Below are 27,268 nucleotides of genomic sequence, written 5' to 3' on the forward strand. Positions count from 1 at the left end.
GAAGTCAATACATGCCTAGAATGCTGCAGTCTGGAACTATTTAGGGCTTGTTTCTTTTTAAAAATCTTACCAGCTTGCAACAGGCAACTGTTGCTATCTAAAATTTCCATATATTGGCATTTTGAAATTGGAGGTACCTCAGTTATCTGAGAGATGCAGGAACTTGGTGACAGGGTAATTAGGGCTACAGAGGTTCGATTTATGAAGAAACATTAAAGAGAAGAGCATAGATACAGTGTCTCAGTCAAGGAGATGTGAAGCATGAATTTTACAGTAGTTTAAAATCAAAGGACAGAATGTGTCTTGTCGCATGGAGAGTGATTCAAGCGACTGGAGGGTTGGGCTCACAGCTACATGATACAGACTGAGGCTTTGAAAAGATTGTCAGTGTTGGTGCCAACAGAAAGGAGAGTATTTCCGTGAGACTGAATACTCAGATATGGACCAGAGGAGTAATCCTCACTGGCACAGCAGCTGGATTTCCACCACTAAAGAATTCCCCTCTGCCCATACTCCAGCTGGATGCTGACTCCACCTGACACAGACACCAAGCTGGTGCTTAATTCCCAGACAGCAGAATTGTTGCCAGGCTTCTTGTTCCCTTGGCACTTAAACATCCTGGCATTTTCAGGGGAACATTTTTTGCACCGGGCATAATCTGTCCTTAACTGCAGAAGCTTTGAGTGGCTAACGTTGGAGAAGGAAGGGGAAAAAACAGGACAGACGTTAAAATTATTTTACTTATTTAGGCAGATATCATTGTTAGGAAAACATTAATCTGCTTAAATTTCAACACCTAAACAATCCATCTTGCATAATTATGGCAGGAGACCAAATTGCAGACATTGGTGCCTGGTTAAGTTGGTGCTGTCAGACCCAGCTGCTGGTGCCTCTGCAGGAGCAGTGCCAAGCTCTGCAAGAAACTCTCTGCTGCAGTAAAGAGGCATTATCTTCAAATAAAAGCATCTTTTTGCATCCTCATCTCTTCTACATTGCACCTCTACTAAGAAAATTGTTGTTTTAATACAAGACTGTCAAAATCTTTTAAAATACCGTGGTACCACCTTGTGGCAGCTTTACAGATAGCTCTGTTGGCATTAAGACTGAACGACTTGTTAAAAATAAGTTAGAACATGTAGTATTTGCTCTCATTAGAGTTTTGAGCTGTGTTCTAAACCATCTGCATCCTCCTATTAATTAGGACATCTGACATTTTAAACAAATCTTAAATGTATTTCAGTGAATGCTGGATATCAATGTTCCAAAACTATAAAAAAACATTTTTATAGACACATACAAGCCTCTTTCTGAGGCACCACGGTGGGAGAAGCCATCAGGCTTGTGTGTCAGGTACGACTGACAGCTCAGGGAGCTGCTGGGAGCCGGCAGGTATCAACAACACAAGAGGCAACCAACAGAGGAGCCCAGGTTTCCCCGGTTGTCTCGCAGATTTTCAAGGAGAAGGAGGCCAGTACAAGGTACAGAGGGAGGACACAGGAAAGACATCAGCTTCTACTCTCGTGATGAAGATTAGGGGATGGTATGGAAAGCTCTGGAAGGTGAACTGAGATGTGTAACTGAGCTTCCGTGGTAAATATGATCTTTTGGAAAGAAAAACACAGAAATGCAGATACTGCTAAGTGAACTGGAGGCACCAGACTGAAAAAGCATTTATTTTAGCTGGCCTGCCAGGGCCAGCAGCTACTTAGCTCCTCTGTACTCTCCCTCTTGTGAATCCTTTTAGAGACTCCAAAGTATAACAAACAATACTGTTTCCAGGACCTTTTGGGTTGCCCCTCCCATAGCCATCTTCAGCCTTCTTCTACACATCACTTCAGGAAATGAGATTTCTTCCCTTAAACAAGACGAACCATCTGTTTACACTTTGTGCTTTGGTTGAAGACTCTGTCAGGGTATTGAAGGTTAGGGACAAATTAATCTCTTACAGTTTTGACTGATTTGAAAACACAGAACAGGAAGGAGAACTTCTTGTGTTTGAAAACAGGACTTCACAGGTTGTTTATTATGTGTACAAGGAAGCTCTGTGTCTTTTCAAATTAATGCTTCAAATATGAAGCAGCTCGCCACACTGCAGTTTAAACTCAGATGTGCTTCTGTTTCATTCACAACAGTAAACACCAATTTAGTGCAGAAAAGACTAAATCAGGCATGAATGACCAAATTTGAAGCAAAGGCTCTTGTCTCTGTGAGGGCTGCTTCACCAGCATCCTGTTTTTCAGCTACCAGCTGAACCCCCAAGGGAGAAGCACTGGGATTGTGCATTGCAGCTATTGATTAAGGTTAGCAATGAAATATGAAAATGCAAAATGATTATGGGTTTGGGTACAGCATGAGTACATTGGTACAAAATACAAAGCAAGAGAAGAGGTGAACAAAAGCTCTTACACCCTCTCAAGTACATTCCCTGTGTAAGTACCTTCCTGTCACAGTTCCTAATCTCTCCACCCCCCTGCCTGTGTTACCTTTCTACCTCACATTCAAAGATATCACAAAGGAGGGCCAAGGCTGCCATTAGAGGAGTAAACCCCCTTTCACCTGAAGCACCCAGATGGATACTGGCTCCTGCCAGAATAATGTGTACTTTTGAGTATTTCTCTCACTTTTAAAAGCTGCCCTTTTAAGGCTTACAGCACCATGTTACCACAGTGTCCCAGACTGTTACAACAGTAAAACATTTTTCCACTAAGTAGGCACTTATGTACCTGGGACATGTGTTTTCCAAACTCTCCTGCGTACTCTATAAGGCAATGTTGATTGTGACCTGTCAAATAATCTCCCCAAATATGCATCATTTATGGGAACTACAAGCCCATGCCTTGATGCTACATTAAATAACTCGTAACTCATGGCAAGAGAGGTAGCAGAAAGGGAAGATATATTGAGCTTATTAAAGGGAGGTTTCTTAAACAGTTTCTTTAACCTCTACGCACTAAGGACCCATTTATCACTCCGTGCTTGCAACAGACCATGTCACATGTCCTCTCCTCAGGAAAGAAGGCAAATTCAGGAAGTGTTTAAACACGTGCTCACCTCGCAGCTGTTGAGCAGAAAATCAAGTCCTCACTGTAAAAGCCTGAGAAAGAGAGAGAACATTTAGAGAAAACACAGCATTTTATTTTATTTTATATATATATATATTTTTTTTTTTTCCCCCCCAGGTTACAGACTGGGCTGAATACTGTCTTGGTAGGCTGGATAAGGCAGATGTAAAATACCATGCACAAACCATCTGCTAAGTTGGGCATAGAAAGGTGGCAGGGATGCAGAGCTGGAGGACGCTTTCATCAAACCTTGCTGTAATAGAGAACATTTTTTGCTGTCAATTTATTTGTACCTCATTGGTCAGCAAGTTCAGACCCTGTAATATGAATGAACAGTCTGAAAAAAATTGTGTTTCTGTATGCCAAGTTCAGGATTTTTCAATAAAAGCTTTTTGATGGGAAAATGATGAGTGAACCCCCAGACTACATTAAAAAAAAGTATGTTTCAAAAGAGCTGTCATGAGATTTTCTCAGGATAAAGTTGGAGAGGAAAGAACAGGAATAAAAACTATTTTCTTCATGACTACAATATTTCCTCCCTCATTTGGAAATAACCAGTGATTTACAAGCTAAGCTGGGATGCAGGGAGGTGCAAAAGAGCCCAGGACATCTATCTCAAGTCTCCTTCACTCCAGCTACTGCTTATCTTGTGACTAAGAGGTGTCTGTCTGACTGGTGGGTTCCTCTGTGAACACACTTTCAGTTCTGTTTTGGGTTTTTTTTTTACGCCAAACCCTTTGCCCCCCAACTTCCCATTGCCCCCTCTTGCATTTTTCCTTGATTTGGAGCACTTTGGTTTTTGAGGTCCTGCTGATGCCATCCCATGCCTATCTCTGCCCACAGAGGCTGAATGTTACTCAGCCTGGGGGTGGACTTGTGGCCTCATGTGCTTTTTTTGATTTGTCTGCCTGGGGGAGGGTGATGGAGATAGCACTCTGGCCCACACTTGAGACTCTCCATCTATATATAGATGTCTACTCGTGATATTTCCACAACTGTCGGGTTTAAGGGCCATCTCAAAAAAACCAGAAAGAAGGTGGTGACTTGCATGGAAAATTTCTGCCAATGTGCCCAGCTGCTCTGTATGCCTGAGTCATCCTGGAGTGCTCCCCTCCTCGCCACTCCTGACCTGCCCATCCTGGCCCAGGCTGGGGCACAGTCGCCTTTGCTGCTCAAAGACATCTCTTTCCCATAATAACAATAGGAGTAAATCTCTAACTACAGTACTTGCAACACCCTTTTTAAGAAGCTGTTGTGAGAGGCCAGGGCAGCTTCTTTTCTCTATGGAAACTTATGTCTTCTATTCTTAGCATGACAAAGTCTCACCCTGCTTCCACCCACCACCTCACCCTTACATAAGGTTCCATTCTTGGCACCCACAACCCTTCTGTTTCACACCTTCTCTCCCCACTGCCTGCAGACCTCTGGCAGCAGTGGAGTCAGAAACATACTGGGGCCTCATTGACCCAAGTCATTCAAGCACAGGCACAAAAATAAAACAAACACCAAGTTTACCAAGGTTTAAAGGGACATGAAGAAGAGTAGTTTGCAGAAAAGTGGGGTCAGACAAGCCCAAAAGTTGTTTCAAAAAATTAGGTTTGTCTTAGTTACCAGCAGAGGACAGCAGGGCTTTATACATGCACAAAGACTGATTCACTTATATCCTTGGGCAAAAGCTTCCAAAGAGAACAAGTTAAGACTGCACATAGATGTGCTTCAGGAGCAAAAACCTCTTGAGATATGACTGAGCCGTCCACTTGGCACAGCTATTACATCTTCTGCACATTGAAAGCCTCAGTTCTTAATTCTGTTTGCCTTCAGCACCAGGCTCAACTTCAGCCAGAAATGTGGGATAACAAAAGTAAACACCTGGAGCACACAGGGCTCAATCTTGGATTAGAAACACAACCCCCTATTTCACTTCACCAGAAGTATCCAGGAGGAGATTTAACTTTTATTTAACTAAAGCTATTTAGTGCTATTTTACATTCTGAATGGATTCCTACTTGCCCTTAGTTGTTACTTTAGAAGGGCAGAAACTATAAAGTCAATGTCACAGCTGTACCTTCAAAATTTTAGGGCATCTGCAACGACAGTATGCACCTATATTTAAGCAGCTGCCTCTCACTTTCTGGCTCTTGGGATGAGGAAGAAATTTTCAAATGCATGCAGCACTTTCTGATCATAACTGTCCTTTTCCATGGCTTCATATTCCACAAGACTCAATGACACTTTATCACCAAGGAATGACAACATTTACCTAGTACCCCATCACAAATTAACAAAAACATCCACTGTTGTGTCTTTAAAAAAACCAAGAGATTTCTTCTTTAAAAGACTAGGGAAAATCAAGGATTCTTCTTTTTCAACCTTGGCAAATAAGGAGTGTCCTTTTTGAAACACTCTCAATAAGACATTTTTACTTTGTTAAAAATGTTTTCCAAAAACATGAACTACTCTGTAAAAAATCTCAAAATATGGCAAAGTGAATGAGACCATCCCCAAATGCAATACAACATATGCATGTGCATTCCAAATATGATTAGGGAGTTCAATTTTGTACTTTGATTATTCATACAAAGAGGCATTAACATCCTTGCATATTAAGTAGGACATAAACACCATCCCATACCTAGTTTTGATCTCCATGTGTTAAAACCATCACTTCCAAATTTAAAAGGATTACAGAAAGAACCAGGATTGGGTCCCAGTAATCTCCTTACCAATAAATAAACAAAGAAATTAAATCTATTTAGTTTGTCATGGAACAAATAATAAAAAAGTCATCATAGCCTATAATAGAACTAGAAATACAAAAGCAAGACCAGTTCAAACTAGAATGAGACACTGTTTAATGACAAGACCATGTTAAGACACAATAGACTGGTACTAAGCTCTAAATCCAAACTGGATAGCATTCTAAAGAATGTTTTACTTGCACACAGTTACAAAGCTTTTATTTTGCAGCACATCCATCTAGGTCATCTAGGTCTTTAAGGGGCTTAAAAACCTTTGAATTTACTATACGAATTTATTTTTCCAGGTATTATTTAGTTCTTTAATCTTCTCAATGCTTCTGTGATCTGACATCTAGACTCACTGTGGAGTCTACTGTAAACCCCATGCTCCTCAGAACTCCTCACATGGACTTCAGAATCAGCAGAACCAGTTGCTGGTTTATTGCTACTCACAAGGTACATTAAATTGCAGCATTGTGCCTGTCATCTGTTTTCCCCTCAGTAAATCTTTCTTCATGCAAGCTGAGTGCACCAACATTAATCAACTAATGTTCAAGAAGAGAGAACACAGAACACCCTGGCTGTTGGACATTTATTCTATGATATGTGCCGGTTGCTATTAACAGCCAGAAACAGTCCTAAGCTTCTGGCAGCTGTATTGTTTCATTGTCAACAGGATTTATAAGAACAAGGAAATGATGCCAATGATTAATGGACTTGGTTAGGGAGCATTCCTTGAGTTACATTTTTGCAGATCCTAGCGAAGTCAGTTGAAGGTGTAAGGGTTGAATAACTACAGACACAGAACAAGGGGATTTTATTTCTTAGAGACTTGGCCTTATCTTGCCCTTATTATCAGAAGTGTGAAATTTAACTATGGCATTAATATAAAAGTACAGAAAGATGACCAAGTTATGATGCATTTAAAATGGAAGGGAATGCATATGAATGCTGCTAAATTATAAAATTATAAAGTTCACTTACAATTGGAATCAGAGCTCTCTGAACCAGGACAGTCTTGTCCCTGTGGTGTCTAATTAAAAAAATAAACAAAACAAAACCAAGCCACAAATATCAATAATGACTAGCATTTCCTTTAAACATTTATGTAGTCTTGTCCAAGGCAAAATTTAATAAACCTGATTGTGTCTACACATATTCATAAGACTAAAACCTTTATCAGTTTAGTGTGCTGAGCACCTTTTCTCATCCACTGGTATTACCAGAGGTAGATGTTTCACAGTGCTTCAAGGGTACTTCTGCAAGTCTGCCCATAGGAAATGCTTTATTCCCTTCCCTGGGGTTTGGTTCGTGGCAAACATTACAGAAAGGGAAAGCAGAGAAATTCCAAGGGCTCTGTGACTTGGTGAATATGGGGGTTTTTAACCCTTTTTATACTTCTGTGGAGAGGGAGACATGAGAAACTCAGGATGGAGGCATTAGCTTTCAAAGTCCAAGAACTGATTCTGCAGTGTTTTGGTCTAATTAATTATCTTATTCTTGAAATTATTGGTTTGTGTGGACATTCAAAGCGTATTGATCAGTCTAAAATACAGTCTTATCTATTCTCCAAAGGATGTAATTTTGTCCAGAAAAAAGTGTAGGTGGAGATAGATGGGGCTCTGTAGAGGGAAGCCTTGGTGGGGCAGTAGAAAAATTTGCTTCATTTTGTGAAAGGAGTAAAATCTCTTTTGTCTACAGATTTTCTTTGGTTTTTCTTTAACTATTTTTATTAAAATGTTTCACTTTCCAAAACATTTTCCCCTTCACTGAGTGGTATTAGGGGGACTTAATGATTTTCTTTTTTGGCAATTTGTCAGGTAAAAAACCCAAACCAAACAAATCCAACCCTCCTTACCCTCTCCACAGTCTAAACAGACACAAGTTACATCTCACTGCATAGCTAAATGTCACATACATTGAAATCACAGAGGTTTAAACCAAAAAATTGATCAGTCCTACTTTCTTTGATAAATTGTCTTTTGTGTTCATGAATCACAATTACATGACTGAGCTTGGGATCATAGTCATAATATCATAATTGATGCATTTTAAATAAATGTAATTTAAATATATTAAAGCTCTTTCTTTCAGCATCAGACCTAATATCTATTTCATCCTCAGATCCAAATGCTAGAATAAGTGAGGTAGAAATTCATTTGACCAGGCCTTCAAGATATGTTAGAACCCTTTAACTAATATTACAGTGGTTAATCATGAGAAAAAGTCAGTCATTAAAAATTGAATTAGACATACGAAAATACATACTCTTATTGGTTTATTATCTAGCATGAACTACAGTCCACCACAGTATTAATAAACCTAAGAATAATTATTTTTTTCTCCTTTGGAAATTGACTTATAGCGTAATTGAAGAAAACACCACATCTTTTGGTCTTATGAAGGTCTATTAAGTGGTGTGGACATGTGCTGTCACTTTATTCATGTAAAGGGGAGCGGTGTATGAATGTTGATTTAATAAACAAATGGAATTATTTGATGCATTCAGTCAGATAAATCAACAGTTTGGATAAGCAAACCCTTGGTCATATGAGGGGACAGTGCGTAAGAGCAGGCTGGGTCTGCGGTTCTGTGGTTCTGTGGGACGTGTGCCTCCAATGCACAGCCTCAGACTCCCGGTCCCCAGTTTCCTTTTTCCTGTCCCCTGAAATGGGGCTGGGTGGGAGCTGTCTGCTTTCGTTTTAAAACGCTGACTAATGAGCCAGGGACTGCTCTTACTCATTCTGCTCAATGTTTGTGACCTTGTGGTGAGATTTGTGAAAAAGCTCTGCAGGCACAAGGGCTCCAGGAGATCTCTAATGTTCTGCTTTACTGACGGGACATGGCAACAGCACGGGGAAGCACAGGCCCCCCACATTCACTCTTAAATAAGGCAGGAGAGGGAGTAAATTAAGGAAAGCGACAGCTGTAGTCATGTTGTATGTATCTAAAAGTTAGAAAAGGAGACAAAAAAGGGAAAAAAAGTAGTACTTTTGTGTTTTTAATAATCTAAGGAGCAATAAAGCAAAGAGAGAAAACACTTTAGAAGGTATTCCCCAAAATCAAGGTATAGGAGGGTATTGTGAGCTGTGATCCAGTCTGTCTGTGGCTGCCTGAAGTCTGTGTGCTTTGGCTCTTCATACTCTGAGCAAACCACTTCAAAAAACCCAATCAAACCCAGGTCAAGTACCTTTGACAACCCCATAAAACATAAATTCACTTCAGATCCACATTAAGTTGAATTAATAGCCTTTTGAGCTCAGCATTCCTGTCTCAGGCTAGACATCTACTCCTGAACAAAAGCAGCTCAGAGCCTGGGAGTTGTGTGAAATGCAGACATCCAAATATTCTGATAGTAAAACTCAAAACTGGTCTTTGCTTACATGAAACTATGCCAAGGTTCATTTTCCATTTTCTCCTTAACAAGTTTTTGTTGGATCTGTATTGTTCTACTACCTGCAGCACATCTGCTAAATCCCACACAAATCCTTTTCCTCCAGTTTCTGTTCTTGCCCCTTTGTTTATGGATAGCCAGTACAGGTGTAAGTACTTTCTAGCTTTTCATTCCTGTCTGAAAATGATGCCAGGTTTTGCCTTCCTTACAGTGGTATACAGGATCTATAAGTAGGGCTGTGCCTCCATTCCCAGACACGAGGTGGGAAGACAAGTTCCTCCATTGTTCACAGGAGGAACATCCAATGCTTGCAAAAGGAGCCCTCCAGTGTCTAAGCTGTATGAAAACAGGGCCAAACCTCTCTCTGTACTGCCCAAGGATGGCAAATTATTACCTCCTAAGTTAGAGAAAAAAATGGTTCCATTTTATGTCGCCAATAAAAACTCATAGTTGTTGAAGAGCTTAAAATCCCCTCTGCTGTAAATGAATGAAGTGGCAACCCATGTTTATGCCCTGCTACTCTAAATTTAATTTTTCCTCAATATAACATCACTATTCTGGTTTTCAAACCTCTATGAACAATGATAGTGTTGGCTGGTTGGTTTTTTTTATCCCCCCTCTCTGCTATTACTTGAGGGACCGAATTATTTTCGAGAATGCTCAGAAAAAGAAGACTGCTGGAATATTCAGGTCACACAGTCCCTTTATATCTTCTCTAGCCTCTGGAAAAGCTTATTGTATAAACTCAGTAGGGAAGACAGAAATTAAATGGAACAAGAAGCAACCAGTCTTTCCCCCTCCTTTTGCCAGGAGTCAAAAAAAGTTCAAAGGCTCCATTCTGTGGCCCGAAGCGATCCATTGACACCTGACCCTCAGGTAGCACAGGGTCTTCATTCAGCACTTCAGCACACTGCAGGGCCCCCACAGGCGCTGGGTCACACCCGCCAGTGCTGCCCAGACTTTCCAGCCACGCTGCTGTGCCCCGTGGGAGCAGACACCTGCCCCAGGGACTGATGTGAACCCAGCAAGAACAAGTATTGTTCTAACTCACACAGGAAATCCATGGCAGGCACAGGAATTAGACCAAATTTACTCAAGTTTCAGCGCAGAACTATGTGATCTCTGGTACTGCTGCAATGAAACTTGTTTAAGAAACTTTGTGATGAATGCAATGAAACTTTGTTTTACACCAAAAACCCCACGCTCTATCTTCCAATCACTTCAACACTGCTTGTCACCTGGTTTTGTACCCAACAGTTGATCTATTTCCTTCTCTTTCTCCGTCATGTTCTGTTCTCTGTCATGTCCTGTTCTCACTGTTGTATCAGTAAATGATACTGATGTGTGACCAGCATTCTGATTAAGCCCCTCTGAAGCTCAAGGTTTCATATTTGCCAGTCTAATTCTGCAGCATCACACATGCAATGTGTTCTCTGGCAGGGAAACTGGGGCCAGCAGATAGCAGGAAACCTTAGCTTACAAATAAAAGCAGACAAAATGGATTTGAATTCAAAATATACAAATTTCCCATCCTTTAATTATTTTGAGGAAGCAAGCTGGTCTGTTTTCTTCCCTCATGTCTGCACAAGGCCACTTTGTCACCAATGTGCTTTGGTATTCAGGCCGATTCACAAGGCAGTTTGTGTAAGAATCTCCACTTTTGGATACTTGTTTCTTCACAAAATTTCAAAGAGATTACAATTTAAAGAGAAACTCTATGAAAAAGCACACGGGTTCAACTTTTGCAGGCCCAAAGAATATAGCATCATCGACCATTTTTAGTTTGTTTGCTTTGTTGGTTTTTTTTTAGACCTGTATCAGTGGCACCAGGCGTGTCCTGAGTTACACTCAACAGTTGTCCCAGGAATACACAAAGCACATTTTGCATTGCAAATGTAGACTAAAGGTATACATGTAGAGACTAAAGATCAATACACTCCAGAGTATAAAGTCCAAACTTCTTTGCTGTAATTTTACTAGTGTTGAGGGTTTGGGGTGTTGTTTTTGGTGGTGGTTTTTGTTTTGTTTTGTTCTGTTTTGGTGGTTGTTTTTTTGGTTTTTTTTTTTTTTTTGAGTAAAACTTCAGCAAAATGAAAAAATTTTCTCTATTATGTAGAATACACCTCTATACAAATAGCCAACAATTAACTAGAACTCTGTGTTAGACAAGTTACACCCTTGGCAAACAGGCTGGATAGCATGTTAAAATAAGAATGCTTGCATGGTATTTACATCAAATTGCTCATGTTTAAGAGAAAAACCACCATTAGGCAGTTCAACAGTGATTAGGGAATTACTGAGCTGGATTTTTGATAATGAACCAGAAAATTTATTGCAAATTATGTTGAGAGAATTTTCTCATTAATACAGGTGCAACTCAAGTATCGTTTTTAAATTAGAGCTTTTTAATTAAATACTCTGGAAAACTCCAAGTCTTTCTACTAAGAATGATGAATAAACTTCTTAATGCTACTCCTGCAGTGTCACAGATTTCTTACAGATCGTTTTATCTGCCTTTGAAATAAGACCAGTTCTTTTCATTGTCAGGGTAAGTTCACAGCAGTCAGTAATTTGTACTTACAGGGTATCCTACGTTTCTGTGAATGCTGCATGAAACTTCCTCATCTGCCTCTGCAATGTATTCTGCAATAAACGAATACGCAGCAGAGACCCTACCGAAGGCAGGCAGACTTATGGGGAAGGAAGTAAAGAAGGGGAAAGTAACATTGCTAGACAGGTGCTGTGTGTATCTGACAGATTCTCAAGTTTATTCCAAAGAATCCAGGCACTGGGTTTGTCCTAAATCTCAGGTCTGCCCTCCCTACCACATCTTGTCAGCCACTGTAGCAATGAAATCAGCTACCTTTGAAAAAGGCTGATAATAAACATTGCCCAGACAGAGGAAAACCACTCATTCTGAAGTGGTTTCCTTTTGCCAACCCCTGGGGAGAGCAACTCGAATTCTCTGGTGGCCACAGCTGCTCCAGGTGTTTCTGAGAATCAGCAGCATGCATGAAAGCAATGCCTTAAAGCTCTGGCATGAACTGCTTTCTGCAGGCTGAGGTTTCTGTGCCACTCCTGAAGCCAGGGCACAGGAATGAGACCTCACTGCCCTGCCCAGGAGACTAAGGAGTTTAAAACTGAGATGTTTTTTATATATTTTAAAACCTCACTTCACACATGCTTGGCAAGTTCTGCATTTGCGACAGTACTGAGCTTTCATTGCTATTTTCACAGAACACGAAGCTTCAAGCTGAACTCTACTATCAAATTTAGGGAGAAAATCAATGTGAGAGCTTTTTTTTTTTTTTTTTTTTAATTGCCTTGAGGAAGTACAAGGTTGAGACTTATTCCACAGTAGCAGATTGTATGGCAAAAGTGCCCTCTTGCTCTTTCAATCAATCCATTGCTTTTTTCTTTCTTATCAGATCAAATGTTTCAGTCCCTCTCAGCCTTACCTCTCCCACAGCTCTTCTGAACACTGCCATCATCTTGACATTTACATATACCACTGCCAGAGAGAGAGGCTGAGCTGAATGGTCTCAAGCACTGGAGAGATGCTTCACAGAAAGAGAATGAAAAGCAAAAGTTGATGGGCAAAGGGGACAAGAATCCAGATAAGCCACAGGTCCAAGGTGATACATAAAAATATATCGGGTTTAGGCAATTATGCTTCTTTGTCTTCACATCAACCCTCATTTTTTTCCTTGAAAATGCAAGCAGCATATACAGTACTGAGAAATCAAGCAAAAAAAATTCCCTACTTCTTTGTGAGTCCAGGGCATAACACAAGTTAGGCAAAAAGGAAACAGGTGTCAGTTTGAGCCACTGAAAGCAAGAAAGCAAAATTAATGGAAATTACATTTGTAGAAGTAGAAGAATAGTCTGAAAATATGTTTGGTCTTGACCTGAACATGTCAACAGGCAGGCCAGGTAAACAGCATCCGCATTCTATTGTAAACCATAAGCTTCATAAAATATGTATTCCGTGTGTTGTAGTGTCCTGAGGCCTGTTTTAGGCTCTTGGGTTCAGGGATCACATTTTTCCAACTGTTTTGCTCTGTGACTGGAAACCACATGGAGCCTTGGGCTATGCAGTTCTGCAGTTTCCTAATATTTGAAATGTTCCATAGCAACCCACAGAGAGACTAAACCAGATGACAAGTGAAAGTGGTGCTGGTTATTCAATGAACGTAAAAGGAGCCAAAAAGAGGTTGGCTTATAAAATACAAATCTTGCTACAATAGCAGAACAGGCAAGCTATAAAAAGAGAACAATATGCAAACAGTATTCTGAGCTTCAAATGACGCAAGTCAGTGTTGTCAGGTCTCTCTTTTATTATGACCTGACTTTGTGGGGTTATTTGCATGAGCCATGAGAGCACAGAAACGATGCTTTAAATGCTCATCAATGTTCATTGGAGCTTGCTGTTTAGTGTATTCTGTTTATACTATTTTGGAGGGCCAAAATCAGAGTGGCCCTGTCATGCAGAATGGCATTTTATACATTTCTCCCCTGCCCAGTAGTCATAAAACATCCTTATTTTGCAATTTTCCAAGCAGCGGTACTTGTTTATGTGAGGGGGAAGCTGCAACACGAGATTCTAAGCAAAATGTAACCAAGCAAAAACATTACCATAGGAAAATTTTTCCCATCGGAAATAAGCTAATAATTCATAACTGTTTATTACATGAGAAATGAGTGGCAGGGCATGCCAATTCACTAGAAGAAGACAAAGAGAGCGGGTAAAGCTCATTTTGTATTGATAGGAGAAGTTTTATAATTGATTTTCCACTATTTATCTGTGTCTTGGGGCAAGTGGAGTCTAATTTCTTACTCAGTTCAGAAAGGAGTTTTCTTATTTGCTGAACTGGTGTCTTTACTTATTTTGGTCATAGACTGCAACTTGTACAATATAAAAGTGTAGAACACATCTTTCCCACACAGATTTTAACAGAGAAAAAATAAATACACTGTAAATTTGAGTTTCCTCTGTTTGAGTAAGAGCAGTGAGAGGAAGGAAGTGACAACTAAAAAGAAAGAGCTTCCAAGCTGAGGGAAGTGTCTCTTACCATCACAATTAAGGGGGAAATTTGGTGGTGATCAGTCCAGCTCCCCTGACTTCAATTCAAACTCTATCATTACCCAACTTGATTTTTCATTAGGAGTAAATAGCTGGGAGTGTTATTCTTCGGTTTAAAAAAATCCCAACAAAATACAGCGAACATTAGGATTTCAAAAGCAGTAAAACACATGTTGAAATGAGAATATGATACTGGAAAACCTAAGGTACCTTCCCTTTCCTTCATTTGCTGTGGCTATTCCTACATTAGTGAGTTCATGGTAAAACTGAAGGGTGAGATCAAATTCTAAACAACTCTAAGAAAATTTCACCCACATTTCTATACAGAACAATAATAATTTTATTATATTTTATTTTCTACACCAACTGGTTTTGTCCTTCCGTCTGTCACTTAACACAGGGGGTTCCAATTCAGTGGTCAAGTGTAAAACATGAGACATGGTTTAAATGAAAACCAAGAATAAGCTGTGTTTGAGAGGAAACTTTCTGACTTGTATGTTACAAAGTGGCTTTTAAGTAACACTATTGATAAAATATATGTCAATGTCTACAGATATTTCCTAACAGGTATTTATTAATCACATGTGCTGCAAGCATTCTGGTGTTATGTATCACACGTGGAAAGAGAAAAGCCATTCTACTGTTACTTTTAAAGGGATGTTGGGGGTAATGTCAAGTTCTATATACACATATCAATACCCACATATGTTTTTACAAATACCTACACTCTTAAAAAAAGGAAAAATATTTTTAAGGGTCTTTTTTTTTTTTTTTTTGCTTCCTTTCAGCACTTGCCTGGGCAGTGCCAGCCAGCAGAACAGATATGTCTCTAAAGTTTGTTAGCCTGTGGTTTCCAGGCCCCACAGTTGAGGTTAGAAGAACATGTACGTCCCTGTTTGATGACTCTTTCAGAGTAACTCAGAGCAGCACAAGAAAGCTCAGCAGTTAAGAGCAGAATTATTATTGTCATGAAACTCAGCGGGTTCCGTTTCCTGCTGCTCATATGAAACCTTCCCTCCAGATTTGGTTATCTTGCTTTGCACACTGAATTTTTTTTTGCATTCGTCTTCAAATTCATTTCAAAATTAAAGGGAAGTGGTCGTGTCTATCAAAGCTCACCTGGTTTACTGACATGTACAATGCACAGTCGGTGGGGAATTCCAAACCAGGCAGCCCACACTGCAGGAATGACAGTTTTCATGGTCTGTGGAGGTCAGAGAAACAAGGCTGAAATAAGGAGTTTTCACCACAGGTGGGGAACTGGCGGGACATGAGAGTTTGGTTTTTCATAATGACACATATTAGAAAAATCCATTCTGAGGATATGGCAACTACTCTTTTGCACAAAGGTTATTTATATTCAGTACTCTTGTCAGCCAAGGTCTGTGGGCTTCTAGATAGATAATTAACGAGCAGCTGAGGAGTGGTTCTGAATTACAAGGGCTTATGTCCTGTAATTTAGATGTAAATTAGAGCAGAGTAATTTCCCACATATTTTAGAGACAAGACAGACATGCAGGGACGCAAAGATGCATGTATTTATTTTAGCAAAACTGCGGGTACATACATAAACCCTGTTCCTATCCCTGCCAGAAGAAGGTGTGTGAAGGATCAGGTTGTTCTCAATCAAACTCGGACAACAAAGGTTTTGTTAAGCATTCATTCTTAAACACAGGTGTCAAGCACAGGCACCAGTGACACAGGTGAATACATTTAGGAACATTTGTCTTGTCAAATATGAAGCCGCTTGTTTCTTACTAATGACTGCCTTTAACTAAACCATGTATGACCCAGGAGGAGTTCAGTTTTCAAAGAACTACAGTAGATTTGCATTTTAATAATAAGCCTTTGCCCCCATTCTTCCCAGGAATGATAAGCTACCTGCTGGAATGTCCCCAGATGCACAGAGGTGCCAGCAGTTAACCAGCAGCAGCCAGTCCAGTGAAGGCATTGCATAAAATCCTAAAGTGAGTTTGGGTTGGAAGTGGCCTTGAGAGGCCACATGGTCCAGCTCCCTGCCATAAGCAGGGACACCCTCAGCCAGACCAGGTACCTCAGAGCCCTGCCCAGCCTGAGCTCAAGTGTTTCCAGATGTCCCAGTGTTTCAGGGGGTGTCAGGTGAAAGTCATATGGAAGGGGGGGAGGTTCATCAATAGGGATGGATGGAATCTGTCCCTGTGACATAACAGAAAATTGCAAATAGCACAAATGTAAGGAAATACAAGTGCTTCTGTTGCAAACATTCCAGTTCCTGAGAACTGAAATTAGACAGCAGGTAAGATTCAAAGTAAATGACAGGAAATACAACTAAACTCTATTCCTTTCCTCATTCATCACAAGAAGAGCAGGTTCTCAAAGGTCATCATAGAAAACATGTAGCTTTTAAATTTTTATAGATTTAAATTGAGACCTCAATTTAAATTCACTAATTAAAGATACCATAGCTATCTTCAATTTTCCCATTTCTTTGAAGTGACTTTCTGCTACTTCACCTATATATCAGGCAAGTGTTTTTAGAGGGAGATGGAAGAAATGGTGATTTGAATGTTGCACTTCCAGTGTGTAGTTCTCATTCAAAAAAGTCAAGCTGAAAACCTGAATTAATTTCTACAATTAGCATTCTTTCCCAAGTAGTACTCTTCTAACTGAATTAGGCTTCTATATTCCAACCATTATTCATTAGTTATACATGGAATCTCAGAAAAAGTCACGTTGGGAACAAACTGAGGATGTTTCTAGTCCAGCCCCCTGCTTTAAGCAGGATCAGCTATGAGCTCATACCACATTGCCCACAGCTATATCCAATCTAGTCTAGAAAATCTTCAAGGATGGAGATGATCCAGCACTGCAGGCTGCCTGCTCCACTGCCCTAAAGGAGGAAGATGATTTTCTGTATAACCATAATCTGCACAATGCCTCTAATTCCCTTCTATTTAGCATGTCCATTCTTCCACTCCCTATATGCTGTTAGGTTTGGATTTTTTTTTTTTTTGGGGGGGGGCGGGGTGGGGGGGAGGAGGTTTTTGCAGGTCTTGTTTTTGGGTGGTTTTCTTTGTTGTTTTGGTGTGGCTTTTTGTTTGTTCATTTTTGGGGCGGGATTTTTGTTGTTTGTTTGGGGGTTTTTGGTGGGTTTGTTGTTGTTGTTGTTTGGTTTTTTAAATCTGAGCACCATGATGAGTTCCTTGCTTAGCTAAGATAGTCTCCTGATATATCTGCTTGTTCTCCTGAGAGTCAGGACAGATCCTCCTTGTGTCTGAAACAGTTTCCAGTAAAGCAGTCTTTGGATGAACCCATCCTTGTGAGGGGTTTTTTTGTTGTTAAAGAGAGCCATATCTGGGCTGGCACTGAAGTAAAAATTCAATCAGGAAATTCATAACACCAAGAATAAAACAGGCACTTAAAAGTGCAGTTCTTCAGAGAAGTCTTTATCAGCATAACTCCACTAAAAGCTTCAGTAATATTTCTACTGTTTAAAAGTTCTTAAAAACATTTTTAAAGGGATACCACGAGTTGTAGCTGGCCATGTTTAAACCGTGTTTATATTTGTTATTATAATACTGAAGGATACAGAATTTTACCATCTCTGAGAGAGAAAGAGCATCTGACTTTTCTCCATTAAGATTCAGATGAAACTGAGGCCTCCAAGCTTTGAAAGTTAAGCTTGTATTATGCTCACACATCACATTTCCATACTGACACTGGAAACTCAGCATACTCTGCTTCACACCCCAGTGCCACAGGCCCTGCTCTTACTCTGTTTTGCTTAATGACACATGAGAAACAAGGTTCTGGTTCAGTGCAGTGTGGGACTCATGAAGATGTGAGGAGGTAATGAGAAACGTGTGCGTTTCCCAGATGGTGAGCGATCAACGCTTCCTGCGCTACCCAACTGCAGATACAGGAAGCATCACCCTCAGCACACAGAAATCATTGTACTGCAGATTTTTCTCCTTTTTTTTTTTTTTTTTTTTCTTGATCCAAGTGTCAGTCAGTCTGGCTGAAAACTAAAAGTCCCCTGATTTCACAGAAATTCAACGGTTAATTTATTTCAGATAGAAAACCCCAGAAAGAAAAGGTTCAAGTTTCTGATAAACTGTTTTTTACAGTCTAATTTATAAATGTTCATAAGAAAGAGGGAATTACTGGATATGCATGTCAGTGAAATGTGCTTTAGTATGGTGAGGAAATACACATCTAATTCCTTGCACTGACTGTCATATAAACACAACCCTTAACGGCAACAATATTTACCATAAAATATTGATAATATTTTTCTGTAAAGTCAAGCAATGAAAGTTTGAAAATATGCCAGAGAGAAAATAATAACCACAAGAACAATTATTTCAGCAAAGTTTCAAATCAAAGGTTTCCAGTAGGTAATGGTGACTTACAAAAGCCACGTGAAGCAGCCAGAGAGGTAGGGACACAACTAAAGTCACAAAAGCTGAGAGCACAGCAACCATGGAGACATTTAGAGGTTGAGACAGACAAAGGAAAGACTTGTTGTCATCTCTTTACAGAGCCAGTAGGCCTCCGAGAATGGATGCAGGGTTGAGACTGTATTTTAACCCCCATATGATGCATAAATACACAGAAAACATCACTGTGTGCTCTCCACACACAAGTGACTTAAAGAGCTCCTGCCAGGTTTCTCCTACACTGCCATGGTACAGAAAAACCCCCAAAACCCCACAAGGTTCCCTCAGAAGCTAGAGGAAACCTTACCAAAAAAAAAAAAAAAATCCCTTAAAAGAATTCTGCAGATACTTCAGAGACAGGCAGGGCAATTTTGGGCTGAACTGGAATTTTGGAATTTTGCAGGAATGTTTCTGAGTTGCCATTTTATAGTGAGGAAGTGAAAGAGCTAAAAATAGATTTCAGGAAAGCTCTGGTCCCTTGTCCTTCAGAGTCAGATCTCTCATAGACCCAACACCACAAGGCTCTCTCAGGTGGTGGATCATTGCTCAGAGTTTAGCTTGTGGCATTTCTTTATGCAGGCTGGCATTAGGATCCACTTATTTCTCAAATCTACAACTCCTCCTGTATTTTAAGTAGTCTGATGCCATTCAGCCCTACTCATGTCTTACTGGTTGCAAAATTAGAACTCATTGAATTTATCAGGAACAAAAGCTAACATGGGGAACATCTTAACTTCAAAAAATAACCAAATAGCCTTTAAAAAGATCCAATTATCGGTCAAATCAGTCCAACACAAAAATGAGTCTACTAAAACGAGTGGCAGGATTTTCATCTTGGTGGCTTCACAATTTCTTTCCAGAAAACTTTTGCTTGTAACAGAAATTAATTAAAAAATAATTTATGATGTCTACCATTACTCTGTTACAGACTGACTATGTAATATGAGAGAAAATGTTACCATTTCAAAATAATATCAGTGCAGCTCAAAAGCACCTATCACGCCTTTTTTTTTTTTTTTTTAATGCACACTGTTTCCTCTCCCACAGAAACTAGTTTCTATTTCCCATAAGTGCTAGAGAGATGGATTATCAGTAATTGATTTCTTTAGGTCACATAAGAGACAGATGCATTTCAAAGAAATCACTTGTTTTCAGAACTAAGCTAATGCTCAGCTACGTGACAGCAAGAGGAGTGCTGCGGTGGGGCAGCACTGCCTGACTGGGCACTTGAGCTCAGCACAGATGTGGCCACATTAAATCCAGGGAAGTTTATGCTCAACAGCAAGAGTGCAGCAAAGCTGGTAATTTGCCACATGTGAAAGACAACCACTTGCCTAAGCCAAAACAGAATGCTCAGAACCAAAGTGTGGCTAAAATGGAGAATGAGTGAGGGTAAGGCCAGACAAGAGTCACTAAAAAGAAACAAAAAAGAAGAAGTCAGAAGGAGCAGCTTGTATTAATTTTGACCAGCAAATGGGACTTGGAGTTCACGGAACCTTTTTGTCCTCTTTGCTTTAACCAACCTTGTCCAGTGTAACAAGTAACCTTGGAAATTTTCTCACATTTTTTTCTCTGATACTCTACCAAGTGGTCTCCAGAAAGAAGAGAAAAAAGATGCACAGAAACAGGCTGAATACTAGCAAATATTTCTAAGTATCTTCTGTTTACATAAAATTGGATCAATTACTCATCACAAATGGACAAGAGAACTGGAAAAGAGTAGAAACTAGCTGGTGACAGCCAGCTATGCTGCAGTTCCCGCAAAAAGTTTTCCTCTGTCATTGTACTGGACAGAACCAACTGAGACAATGCCAACCTTAGGACAAAGAGGCTTTTGTATCAAATAATGGGATTATGCTAATAAGACCTAAAACTGTAAGGCTTAAAATATATTTTTTGCAATTTCCTGTAATAATAGGAAAAAAATAATAGTTATTAAGTGACGAAGTATTTCAAGCAGCAATTTGCCATCATGCATGAATTAGAGAAAAGTATTATCTAGGTAGATTAAGGTTGTGGGAGACGAAAAAGCCAAGTCTGTTAACAATCAGCCCACGATGAAACTGAAAGAAATCCAGAAAATTAGGAGGGAAGAAGTTATGTGGAAAGCTTTCTACTGGGTCAGGACATGACAATTCCTCATGGTATCATGTAAAATCCCACCAGACGTTTCTGTCTACAGGAAACAAGGATAGTGATCCTGAATATGGATGAATGTATACAGGTTTGAAGCATCATATTTTTAAAGCTGAAAGTTGAAAACAAGTAGCACTTTCGTCGCTAGCAATGTCAAGTCAGAGTATTTAGGACAATAAAATCCTGAAAACTGCAGGGAACCAACATCCAATCCACCTGGGGGACCTAGTCCAACTCTTTCTTAAAGCAGAATCCCCTACAATAACCAAAGTCAGAACGACCAAAGAAATTTTAACCTAGGAAGTTCCATGCAGTTGTCTCCCTGGTTTTTCTGTGGTCTGTAGAAAAAGACCACAGCAATAAGAAAAACTTCTTGCCAGCTCTATGAATCTTACAGTTCCTCTTTTCCCTCTCACTTCAGTTGTACACGTACCTAAGTCTCATACACAATTTCTCCCATGTGTGAGGTTGGGAAACTTGCATTGGCCTCAACAAGTAAAACCTTAAAGATGAGTAGGCTTGCACAGAAAGAGTGAATCACCACTGATCTCCTGCACCAAATAAAGTACCTGGAAAGCTATCCAAGTATTGTGTGACCTAGAAAACAATTCAAAGGCTGTGGGACAGCAGCATTACCCTGATATAAATGAAAAGAATATTTTTTTTTCTTTACTCAAGAGGATATTTATTGCAAGAAGGTGAAGTACAATGAGATTCAGTAGTATGAGAATTCCTTTCTACAGGAAGGTCTGACTCAACACCTGTTACATGCATAGACACATTTAATAAATCCCAAAGGTAAACACAGTAATTTCATTTTAAATGGGGAAAAAGCATTCCTCATCTTGTAAATGAACCATCGACAGCCCATCACTGATAACAGGTACCAAAAAATAACCATCCTAATTTTCAACACTGTCTCTCACACTCATAGAACTTCACTGGTGGATTACTTATAATTACCAGGTTCAAGACATTGCCCCACTTTTAGCCTGAGGCTACAGAGTTCTGGGAGATGAGATGGGAAATTATTTTCCCTGCTCTTTTTTTTACTCTTTTGTTGCCCTCCTCTGAGAAGGGTTTGGATACAGCATCTCTCTGACCTTCTGAGCATTGGAACCACCCGCCAAGGACAGCTCCCAACTGAGGGAACTCAACGAGACACTGATGGGGGGCAGAATGTCAAAACCCAGGACGTCAGATACAAAAACAAATCCGGCACTGATAACATCTCTTCCTTTCTTCTGTGCCCTGTTTAGGGGTGTAAGAGCAGTCAGTAAATAACTCTGCCTCTGCACAAAGGGCAGTGTTCACCTGATAGCGTGGAGATAAATATTTCCTGCAGACACGTTTGTGTCACTGCCAGGGCTCAGGGGACTGGCAGCCTGCTGTGGTTAAAACCGCCCTGCTGCTGACGATCTGTCCTTGCACATCTGTCTGCAGCCAGCTCTGACGCTCCCAGCCCATTGCACCACAGTTCCCAAGGAGGCTGGGGATGTGTCAGCAGTTATCAACCCATCATATACAGCCCTGCACACATAATTCACAAGCTATTTATAAGTAATCGAAGTTGCACACGTTATTTTGTAAAAAACCCCAAACACAGCAACTTTGAAACATCACAGAAACAAAGAACCCAATAAACAAGCAGAAATTGGGATGCTCAGAGGGCCAGAGGAAGTATTTCAACATCTAAATCACCATCCTGGATAGATAAATAGAGAGTTACACTTGATTCTTTGTCTTGCTTTATTTCCATGACTGGTTTTTTTGCAGTGGAACCTAAGTATGTACAAACAACTCACACATCCCTCAAACAGCTTGTAATATTCACAGTGTTTACAACAACAGCTCTAACCTAATTAACACTTATATGTGCCAACTCGCTCAAAATTAGGGGGGTGTTCCGGAAATACGGCGCTGTGATTCCAAAGAACCCTACTTGCAAAAATTAAACCAAATTAAATAAGTTCTTGCTGCTTCAAAACCCCTTCCTGAGAAAACCACTTCTAAGTATTTTCACACAATGTGTCTAAACAAACCTTTCTAAGGTAGTGTTCCAGTTTGAAGACTAACAGGGGACTTGCAAACAGTTTGTCACATATGGAACTTTATTATTGGAGTATCCTAAAGTTTCTTTTCCTTGTCTTCTGCTGAGCACCCCTAACAAACTGAAAAGTATGAAATTGCAGGACACAGGCATGCAACAAGTGAATTTTGAACAAGTCAAGAAAAAACCGCAGTATTTGCAGCTCTGTTGATCAAACCAAAAAATACTTGTGACTTGCAAGTACCTATCAGAAAGGGACAAAAATTCAAAGTTCTAGAGAGTTTTTTTTTTGTTTGTTTTTGTTTTTTTTTGGTTTTTTTTTTGTAACAGACATATACAGTGACACATAACGCCAAAGCAATTCAGCCTCATCTGGCTTAACCTCAACCACGAGACAGCACTGTCTGTTTTCTTTCTCAAAAGAGACCCACGTCACTGAGCACTGAAAGGGGAACTTCCAGAGTTTGTGATGAAGATACATGATAAACAGCTCTGCCCACAGCAGCTCGCAGGGCTGCCTGCGTCAATAAAAGGCATCAGCAGAGGCTGGGAGCTGTCAGTTGGGGCTGGAGGATCATCGTGGCCAAGGGCGCTTCACATCAAAGCCGAGCAAAATGCCAGGATTCTTTTTCTCCCACAACAACATGACTGAATTAAATGGAAAAGAAGATTGCAAGCTTGCAAAAGGCGAAGTCCATAAAAAGAAGCAGAAGGCTTTGTAAGTATATACAACTGAGTATAAAATTTAATGCATTAGAAGTGAAAATAACACTCTACTAATCTTGGAGATTAGGAATTAGCACTGTAGTTCAGCCTAAATGAACAAAACCTGCTCAAAGCCCAGGACTGCAACATCATTAAAAAAAGCTTGAACTGAAATATATTAATTAATTGATTATTTTAAGTAATCAGAAATAGAATTTGGATACAGTGGGGGTCTCAGCCTTTTTAAAAAAATTACTTGGACGTGTAAGTTCCCAGACTTTGGTCACAGGATGGAGCTGTCTCTGAAAGTTTGAAGAAAATTTAAATAGAAGTTAAGTGCAACTGCCATTCTAATGGATTGAAAAATCTCTGTTCATTGTTTCAGTGGTGCAGATCTCAAAAGTTATTTGAAGTGCATGGTGCCACATATTGAATCTGGGATCAAGACTTCCAACTCTAGAAATGTCATGTAAGTACAGAAACACACCAAATTATAAAATACAACCATAGATTACTGTATAGTAAATTACTTCATTTCTAAACTACTTCTAGAACAGATATTGTAAAAAGATCTAGAATTTCCAAAATGCAGGAGAGGTGAACATTATTAATTAGGAACTGCTCAGGAGTTAAGGATTTTTAATTAGTGATTTGACATGTTTTTTATCAAACAGTGAAGGAGAAGACACTTCAATTAAATCCATTTTTATCAGAGGGACATTGTAACAGTTCTGTAAAGTTTACAAGAAAAAAACACTTCTCTCTTAAATAAGGAGTAGGGGTATTACCACTCTTACTGCAAAAATATGGAAGTACAGGTATAAAATTATTTTATACCTGTACATAGTTACAGTAAAGGGCTATTTTCCTGGGAACAGAATTCAAGCTAACATTATAGCTCCATATTTTTTCCATCTCTGATTATTTTTCTCAGCGTGGACTGTCTCCAGGATCTCAGATTATGACAAAGCCATAAATTAATAAAATACCTGGCACATATTCCTGGAATATAATAATAAATCATTAAATTTGTCTCCTTCAGACATACGAAAAAAACCCCATGGTTTCTTGCCTAAAGACTTTTCTTTTTCTTGTCACCTTAGGCTTTCTGCAGAGGAAGTTATTCAGTGGTCACAGTCTTTGGAAAAGCTCTTGGCCAGCCAAAGTAAGTATTTTGCTTCAGTACGACTTTGTTCTTATTCTGAGAACAAAGTTTTATCTAATCTGACCAAACAGGCAAAGCTGTAGCATTGTATAAATACTGTCAGACAATGAGCAGCTGCACTTCAGGTTTTTACAGCTGTGGTGTAATGTGGACACTGCTACAACTCAGTTTCCAAGTTGGGTTTTGAGGTCTTTTTCTGTTTTCAGTATAGGAATTAACCACCAAATAGCTCATTTTGATCAGTCTTCAATCCCTGGACAGTGCATCAGTTTAATCTGGAGTTTTCTCTCCACTTATATTCTAAGACAATCCATTTAGGAAGGACTAGGATCCATTGTTATAGGATCAGGACTCAGAGTCCAGATCTAAAAACACTGAACATAATTAGGAAGACTCCCATCAGTCTTAATATTTTAGCATATCTGTAGTATGTTGAAGAAGGGGAAACAATGTATTTAGGCAAGATTTTACATCAGATTTCAGTACAACTCCTGCTATTTCCTTTCCCCTCCCTGGTCACAAGTATCATATAGTAAGAGATGATTTATTTGTGTTGGCTTTAGGTGGTCAAGGTGTATTTCGGGAGTTCCTGAAGTCAGAGTTCAGCGAGGAAAACATCGAGTTCTGGTTGGCTTGTGAGGATTACAAGAAAACCAAGTCTGATCACTTACATGGCAAAGCAGAGAGGATTTATGAGGAATTTGTTCAGTCAGATGCCGTTAAGCAGGTATGTATAAAGCCAGCCCATGCAGGGTTAGAAGGGGGAAGTGTGGCTCCACTGAGATGCTCACACACTCAGTGGCATAAGAAGAAGACACAGACACGCTTTCAGGTCCCCTCTTGCATCACAGCTGTCTGCAGTGTGACATTATCAGATCTCACAGTCACAGGGAGCAGGCCAGTACTGGCAGAGCTCCCAGCAGAGCTCAGCAGAGGCCTCAGCAGCTCAGTACATGATGCTCTTCACTGAAGCAGCTCAGCTTGAATCGCTGATGGCATTTGGAAGGTCTTCATGTTTGCGAGTGGGAGCACCACAGAACATTTCCTGTCTCTTAAACTATGTCAACATTCTGGAAAAGTTGAAGTTCTGTATGTTGACTATATTTAGACTGGAGACACTCAACACAGGATTTCTCTTAATAACTGGAGGCTGTTCCTCAAAGTTGAGCTGTATTAATTCTGACTTCAGAACAAACTACATTTCTATAGTGAACTACAATTTCTTGTGCCTAACTGGGACACAGTTCTGATGTTGAACTGTCATAGAGTTCTAAGGTTGCAAATGCATGTATTGATAAAGACATATAGAAAGAGACTACATTTAAAGGTAAGCTTTTAATGGCTTTTTTTTTTTTTTTTCCAGATCAATATTGACTATCAGATGAGGGAAGCAACTGCCAAAAAGGCTCAAGACCCAACTCACACAAGTTTTGATGAAGCCCAGAAAACAGTGTACATCCTCATGGAAAGGGATTCGTATCCCAGATTTTTAAAATCCAAATCCTACCTGAACCTTTTGAACCAGCTGCAAACCAACACTTCAAAGTAAGGTGTCTGAGGTGTGAAGAGCCAAGTAGACTCTGTCAGATATCCTGTGAAGAGATCTTCCATGGTGGTTGGATCTTGATAAGGAAAATCCGTGTGTTGGGAGGAGGAGTATGAGGGAAATGCAAAGAGCTACACAGCCAGCAGGATGCAGGATAAAAGCTGGTGAGGCTGTCATAGGGCGAGAGCAGCACAGGGAGAAAATCCCCTCCTCCCACGTGCCACGGAGTCAAGGTAGGGTATGGAAACCGAAGTTTGACTTGCACTATGAACACTGAACCGTGTCTCACATCCCAAAGAACTGCTGAATGTTAGGAAGTGCAAGACTCACGAGCTGAGCACTGGGAAAAGGTTATCAAGTTCAGAAGGAAAACTAGGATGACTGACAATTTTGGGCATAACAAGAAAATGCCAAGACAACACTGACAACTCGTTTAAAAATATATGGACTCTTAATAAGTGTGAGTGTGAGCTCCACAATGCTGTTGTGCTATGTAAATACATTCTAAATTGACATGTCTTAAAATCGGTATTGTTTAAATTATATAAGAATTATATAAGCTGTATTTTTATTATGTTTGTATTCAACAGGCGGGTATGTAGCATCTTTGCTGTTTAATTTATTAAAGAACAATAAGTAACTCTTCATTAAAACACAGTTAAAAATAAAGATTTATAATGGTTTTACATCCTATTTGAAGTGATTTTTCCACTGTGGTTACTGAAATATTGAAATGCACAATTCCTTTCAGTCTCACTGTGCTACTGCTTCTCATCTCACATTGAAATACTAATTATACCTCTACCACTTCTCTCTCTTTTTGCCCATTTTGTGCAACCATAATCTGAGTTACCTGGAGCAGGTGATACTGACTTACACAGACTCCCAAAAGGTATGTTGTTGTCTTGGTTTGAAGGACAGGTGTCCACCAGGGAAAGCTGGAGCTTCCCTTGGAATTGAGGATATAAACC

At 39.8% G+C, this 27,268-nt stretch overlaps 1 protein-coding gene and 1 long non-coding RNA gene across 2 annotated transcripts; one reads left to right on the top strand and one right to left on the bottom strand.

Annotated features, from left to right (window-relative positions):
- Nucleotides 1-1,587: 1,587 nt before the first annotated feature.
- LOC136365217 (uncharacterized) lies at nt 1,588-6,835 on the bottom strand. Its single transcript, XR_010744299.1, has 3 exons — nt 6,785-6,835; nt 3,052-3,094; nt 1,588-1,905 (listed from the first exon to the last, which is right to left on the bottom strand). It is a non-coding gene; the product is annotated as an uncharacterized lncRNA (long non-coding RNA).
- A 16,580-nt stretch (nt 6,836-23,415) lies between these two features.
- On the top strand, nt 23,416-26,983 carry RGS1 (regulator of G protein signaling 1). The gene is made up of 5 exons (XM_066324885.1): nt 23,416-23,599; nt 23,972-24,055; nt 24,690-24,751; nt 25,315-25,478; nt 26,115-26,983. Exons 1-5 carry the CDS (start codon nt 23,496-23,498, stop codon nt 26,298-26,300), a joined length of 600 nt encoding a protein of 199 aa, XP_066180982.1. The 5' UTR covers nt 23,416-23,495; the 3' UTR covers nt 26,301-26,983.
- Nucleotides 26,984-27,268: the final 285 nt, after the last annotated feature.

This window comes from Sylvia atricapilla, chromosome 9 (genome assembly GCF_009819655.1).
Source record: "Sylvia atricapilla isolate bSylAtr1 chromosome 9, bSylAtr1.pri, whole genome shotgun sequence".
NCBI lineage: Eukaryota > Metazoa > Chordata > Aves > Passeriformes > Sylviidae > Sylvia > Sylvia atricapilla.